General features: G+C 38.6%; 1 protein-coding gene across 1 annotated transcript; it reads left to right on the top strand.

The window, feature by feature from the left end:
- The first annotated feature begins 483 nt into the window (after positions 1-483).
- CENPQ (centromere protein Q) lies at positions 484-5,583 on the top strand. The gene is made up of 8 exons (XM_010186141.1): positions 484-636; positions 1,363-1,420; positions 2,161-2,275; positions 2,538-2,606; positions 3,642-3,771; positions 4,049-4,168; positions 4,978-5,055; positions 5,455-5,583. Exons 1-8 carry the CDS (start codon positions 484-486, stop codon positions 5,581-5,583), a joined length of 852 nt encoding a protein of 283 aa, XP_010184443.1.
- The last annotated feature ends 1,073 nt before the right edge of the window (positions 5,584-6,656 follow it).

The raw sequence follows: 6,656 nt of genomic DNA, 5'->3' as shown, positions 1-6,656 counted from the left end.
CCTAACGTTCTGTGATTCTGTGATTCTTTTTCCTCTATTTCTGTAGTAAGCAAGGCAGGAAATTATAGGTTTGAACTGCAGCAAGGAACGTTATGGTTATGTGCTAGGGTAAAAAGCTGTGGTAGTAGTACATCTGCACTGGGCTGTGATAGAAAGATAAAGAATTTCTAATTTTGAAGGCCTTTAAGAATAAATTAGTTCTGTTACCTGTCATTATTGTTGCTGCTCTTTGTTATAACAGACATGCTGACTTTTAAATTTCTTAAGAAGTGGAACACATACTGACTGTCCTAAAAGGCAAATGGGGGTGCTTTTCTAGTGGTCCTGTACTTAAATTTTGCAAATATGCAGACATTTGTGCTCATTTAGCACAGGGTATTTCTTCTCTTTTACTTGTTAGAGTGTGGTTTGTACTGTACGGATTATAGTTGCTGGATTTTAATTTTGTTTTTGTTTCCTCCCGTTCCACTTTGTTTACAGACAATGAAACACAACCACGCATCTGCCAGCAAAATGGGGAAGACCGCTGGTGGGAGATCAGCAAGAAACCCCTTTAAATCACAAAATCAGCAAGGGCTGTCCAGCAAAAAAAAGGGAACAGATGAAAAAGGAAGACTGCAAGGTCAAAAAAGAAAGGTAGCCATTATTTTGGATTAAAAACTGTTAGAAAAGTAACCAAAGGAAAAAAAAAAGCATTTTTGCCCGGTTTTCTACTGGGATTTATAGAAGATATTTCATTAACTAGAAGTAATCCTTTTGAGGGAACGACCAGTGTGAACGACTCTTTTGAGACCCACTGCCTTAGCTGTTCCCTGGTTTTCAGAATTTCTAGTTGCCTGTTAGTGTGCCTGTGACAAGTAGAGGGAAGCATTGCCTGATGATGTAAAGGCAAGCTGGCTGTGCAGTTTTGAAGAGCTGCATAGCATCTGTTTGAACAGAGCAATAAAGTCAGAGTTCATTGAGCTCAGGTGACGATTATTTAGTTCTGGAAAATAATCTCTGTGTGTCTTGGGACTGATATAGTCAGCATTCTGTTGGAGAGAACTGCTTAACCAGCTAATTTATGAACAACTTGATCTCAAGGTGTGGCTGGATAGCTAAACATCCTGTGAATTTCTTATTTCATGACCTCATTCTTGGAATGGGAGGAACTAAGAAGAGTGAATTGCTTTTCTTAACTTACTTGAGTTGAATTATTGTTTCACAGTCCAGAAAACCTTTTTTTTTTTGCCGACAGCAATAGACCTCTGTCAAGCCCTGATGTACTTTCACAGCCTTTTTATTGTGGGTTGCTGGTAGTAGATGAATGGTTGCACAGCAGAGGATATTTCAAAATTACCACATTTGCTGTAAACTTTTCAGCAGGTCACTCAAGCAGTCGGAAGGAAAGCTACGGAAGATGAGAACTATTCCCCCCCAGGTAGGACTGTCTCATGCAAATCCAGTATTTTGAAAAAAACACTGAAAGTCAAAGTAGTTACTGCTATGTTGAAATCATAAATGTCTGAGATCACAGAAATAAAGTTTCCAAGCTCGCTTTCTGAGCGGTGACAGTGAGTATTTGCAGTGCTGTCTTAGCCAGCGTGCATTCGTATTGTATGTTTTGTATACGCACAAATTAATCACATACTTTTGTTTGCAAGTAGTGTTCTTCTGTGAAATTCCACCGCGAGCATCCAGAATGTTTTAAGTTCTAAGTTCCAGAGTTGTAAGTTCTAAGCTCCAGTTTTAAGTTGTAAGCTTCAGAGAGCTGAGGCCCATGCTACATTGAGTTTCTTGCTTATGAGGCCCATGCTACATTGAGTTTCTTGCTTATGAGGCCCATGCTACATTAAGTTTATTGCTTATGTATATTCTCACTTTTTTTTTTCTATTTCATTCTGGGATTTCTCACTTGTATCAGTAATGATTTGGGAAAAGTACCTGCTTGTAATGAAACTACTGTAAGAAAGACCCTTTTCTATTTTGTGCTTTTTAAACAACTTGGGACTTGTAAGTAATAAGTACCACCTGATGTGGATAGATATGATGTAAAAGTTTTGTGACGTGAAAGATCTTAACTGTTACATCTTTGACGACGACGTGACTGAATTGAGTCACAAAGCTCTTTATCCAGATTTGACAAGTCATCTCTTTTCTTTTTTTCCTTTGTGTTAACAGGAAAGAAAGGTTCTTCAAATAAGGTGAAACTAACCAATGCTAAAATAGGATCTTGGCAGACCCTCTCAGATAGCAGCAGGAAGTTTCTAGAAACTGCAATGGATTCAGTAATACTGTAAGTGTCGGATATCCTGGTGATTCTTCTCTGTTTCCACAAGGGAAAAGATAAAAATCACAACACTGCTTGAACTGGAATAGCTTTGGAGCTTTTCTGAGTAATATGGCTGGCTGTGTATATTTTGACCAGTATGGTACAACACTTTCTATCTGCAGTGGGAAAGTTTCAGCTAGAGAAGTTCTGGCTATCTTTACTTTGCTTGATGCGTTTTCTATCCTTGCAAATGAAAATGAAAATTCTGCTTTTATTTTCCTTCCAGATCCATTTTGTGCCAACAAAGTGATAGAAAAGATGATGTTCAGAGACACCTCAATTTACTGAAAGAAAAGTAAGAAATTATAATTTTAAAAAAGATGGAAAGAAGGGAATTTAGTTTACCCAGTTACTTTGTACCATGCTTACAGAATTGCTCTTGGGAACAATCACATTTAGGAAATTTTGAGAGAGTTTATGCAAAATCAAGAAGGGAAATATCTTGACTACATTGATTGAAGTGGACAAGCAAGAGCTGTTGAAAGACCCGCTTTAACTGCTTCTGTATGAGTAACAGAACCTAGGAGGTGTTCTTAAGAGCTCCTTGAATCAGCTTTGTGCTCGTTATACAGAGTTTAAATCTGTGGGCAGCTATTTATTTTGCTATCATTTTATGATAGTGGTGAGAGCAGTTATAGCTAAATTTCCTTAAATGCTAATTCCTTTTCTGATCGTTGAAGTTACTTCAAAGAGAGTATTTTTGTTTGTTTGGGGTTTTTTTTAAATGTTTAATTTGTGAGGTGTTTGGTTTGATTTCTGAGTTGCCAAACTCCTGCGATCTCATCTGAGATGCATGGAAATTGTGGCAGTTTGATGTATCTAGCAGACAGATCCAACTTGGAAGAATTTGAGTCCACCTCAGAATCAGAAGGACCTTTGAGAGCAAGATAAAACTTTTCCCTGGCTTAATACTATATATCATATTTCACAAAAGCATTTGCAGACTTAATTAAAATGATTTTGTGTGAAAGCAGTTAAAAATGCTGCTTTTAGAACTTAGTTTTACTTCAAAAAGCAGAAAGGTCAGAACTGGGAAAATATTGATGTCAAATTAGTGTCAGGGAGTGTACAGGCCAATGGAATAGAAACCACACAATGTCAGTGTAATAGCAAATGTTAGAATTGTGTGGTTTCTTCTTACTGATTCCTTCCTTAGACATCTATTCCATATGATTTATGTAAAAGAATTCAAACCAGTTTTTTCTTTTTACTTCGCTGGCAGCAATTGGGCTAGATCGAGTTTAGCTTTTCCCCAGAGAAGTCATTAGTCTGTTTTCTTTTTGTTCAAACAGCTCCAAACAAGTCATGTTTTCCTTTTTCTATAATAAAGGGTGCTGAGATTTTTCAAGACTTTAAAGGTACCTCCAGGGAAACTGGGCAACCTGAAGAATGTCCCGAGCCTTCAAATGGCAGAAGAACGAATGCTTGAGACAAATGAAGAATCTCTGGTACAATTGCAGGTATGAAAGGCAAGAAAGGGAAGAAAATATCTTACCCATCTGCTGCTGCTACTCGGTGTGTTGTAACTTTTTAGTAGAGGGACTGCTGGCTACGCCTGTGCTGTTGTGGAGGAGTTGTCCATTGTTCAGCGCTGTCATCTTTGCTACAAAGCAGTGTATCTTCTTAGATGATTTTTAGTGACTCAGCTACTGATGCTGCTTATCAGTATCTTATATGCAAAAGGCTCACCATCACTTAAGTAAATTTTGTTCTGTTTTTATGTCTATTTTGTTTTAGGAAGAAATAAATGAAGCTGAGCGATCAGCAGAACGCATTGAGGAAAATATACTACAACTGCAGTACAAAATACAGGTGCTCAAGAGCCAGTTAGAGGAAGATGAAAGAAAGGCTGGAAAGGTATTTCTGGTAGATGGTGCATTTCTCTCAGGTTCTCCTCCCCCTCTACTCTGCCCTGGTGAGACCGTATCTGGAATATTGCATCCAGTTCTGGGCCCCTCAGTTCAAGAAGGACAAGGAGCTGCTGGAGCGAGTCCAGGGTAGAGCTGCAAAGATGATCAAGGGAGTGGAGCATCTCCCTTATGAGGAGCGGCTGAGGGAGCTGGGTCTCTTTAGCTTGGAGCAGAGGAGACTTGAGGGGAGACCTCATTCATGTTTATAAATATATAAAGGGTGAGTGTCGCGAGGATGGAGCCAGGCTCTTCTCGGTGACAAACAATGATAAGACAAGGGGTAACGGACACAAACTGGAACACAGGAGGTTCCACTTAAATTGAGAAGAAACTTCTTCTCAGTGTGGGTGACAGAGCACTGGACCAGGCTGCCCAGAGAGGTCGTGGAGTCTCCTTCTCTGGAGACATTCAAAACCCGCCTGGACGCCTTCCTGTGTAACCTCATCTGGGTGTTCCTGCTCCGGCAGGGGGATTGGACTGGATGGTCTTTTGAGGTCCCTTCCAATCTCTAACATTCTGTGATTCTGTGATTCTGTGGCTCTGGAAAGAGCTTCTCCTGTCCAAGCTGTTTCTGCAGAGCACGTCATATAAGGAAGACTTTATTTGCCTTTGGGAAATCTTTCCAACTTCAGCAGCAAACTTATATTTAGTTTTCAGAAGTTGAATGATGACAGCCAATTCATTTTCCTACTTGTGTGCCTGACATTTGGTTTTGATTTTTTTTTTCTCTTTTGTGTTTTTTTATCCTCTTTCTAGGTATTCCAGGAAAACAGCAGTGGAGCACTCCACCTTCCAGAACTCCCCAAGCGCAGTTTACAGGCACCCACTTTGCAGGTGAGCACGAAATAAATATTCAGAGACCCCTTGGCTATGAGAAGGAGGACAACAGACCGTGCTTTTATCAGTCAACCTCAGCCAGAAAGGGCAATTTTGAAATATCTGAAAGTTTTCCCTTTTCTCTTTTTTTTTCCTTTTCTTTTCATGGAGAAAACCTGCCATTTAAAGGATTGCTTGTCTGTTCCTAGGAACTCTATGGTCCTAGGGAATGTGTAATCATTTCTGAAATATGTCTCTGTAATTAATGGAAAGTAGACTGTCTCATTTTGTGCCTTTGTGTATTTTTTAATTTTTGGCTTTATTTAGGTACAACTAGGCTGCATGAAAGTGACATTTCTGTTGGACTCAAAGCTCGTTTTTTGTTCATTGTCTGTTATGCTTTCTTCTGTTTTTTAGGAAGAAATTTTGAAGGTAAAAAATCAGAAAGGTCTTTTAAAGGATATGAACACTATTCAGCAGTCAGCTGACTTGAAGAATATGTTAACCCTCATTGAAAAGGCCTATGAGAAGGTGGACTTCCTTTGAAAAACTGAAATATATGGATTCTCCTTTGAAGAAGAATAACCTGTGCCAGCGCTCTGTGTTAATATAGAGCAGCAGGATGCTGATCATGGAAAGTGTGGCTTTACTGTTGCGACTGCTGAATCTCTGTTAAAACATTTTCTATGTATACTGGTATGTAAATCTGCAGATAACGTTCTGAGACTCTAGTGATTTAAGTGATCAATTGAGATTTCTTGGGGGCTGTTTTTTGGACTTCTGAAGACTTCTAATAATGATTTATACTGTCTTAGGAGAAGGGAGGGAAATGGATCCTGGGTTTATTTGGGCATTTTTATAGAGTAAGGCAACCTATTCCATTAGATTTGAACTTTTATATCACATCTGTAAATCGGTCAAGGCAATATCTCTTACCAAACTGACTTTTGTTTTGGAGTTAAACCCTCTTTAAACCTGACATGTGTAGTAAAATTGTGCTTATCAATTCAGCTGCAAATCTCCTCTTTTAACTTACTTACCATTTTCTAATAAAAACCCCTCTATGGCAGGAAATGGAATAATTTTTATCAAATGTGCAGGATTTTTTTACATTTTCATAGTCTCTGCTTTTTTTTTAAAAAAAAAAAAAGAAGGGCATTAACTCCTGGTTTATCCAGATAGTTGGGGAAGGCAGATAAGAGCATTATAAGCAAAGCTCTAATCTCAGAGTAATGTACTCACCTTGTATTTCGTTGAGTCAGATATTCTTCAGGTTTAGAGAAAGCAAATTAAGTCAAAAGTCCATTTTCCCATGTACTTTAATCACTCCTCTAGTTTTTACTTGACAGATCTTCTCCCTTGAAAGATTCAGTTATTAATAAAGTGCTTTCTCTTGTTAAACTATCTGCTAGAAGACAGCAGTGCTCTTTACATTGAATTACCACACACACACTTGTCTCATTTACAAGCTGCTAGTACTGTTAATGAGACATGAGCTAATTATCTCTATTCTCCTATGAGAGATTAAAAGCCTCCCTGTAGTTGCTGTGTGTAGGATGAGGAAAGCTGGACTGGCTACTTGTTTGCTTGATACTGAATCGCATGAAATAGTATATAAA

The sequence above is a fragment of the Mesitornis unicolor genome, unplaced genomic scaffold, assembly GCF_000695765.1.
Source record: "Mesitornis unicolor isolate BGI_N332 unplaced genomic scaffold, ASM69576v1 scaffold23770, whole genome shotgun sequence".
Taxonomy (NCBI): domain Eukaryota; kingdom Metazoa; phylum Chordata; class Aves; order Mesitornithiformes; family Mesitornithidae; genus Mesitornis; species Mesitornis unicolor.
Note: the sequence above shows the minus strand (reverse complement) of the source record. Positions and strands in the feature narration are given on the sequence as shown.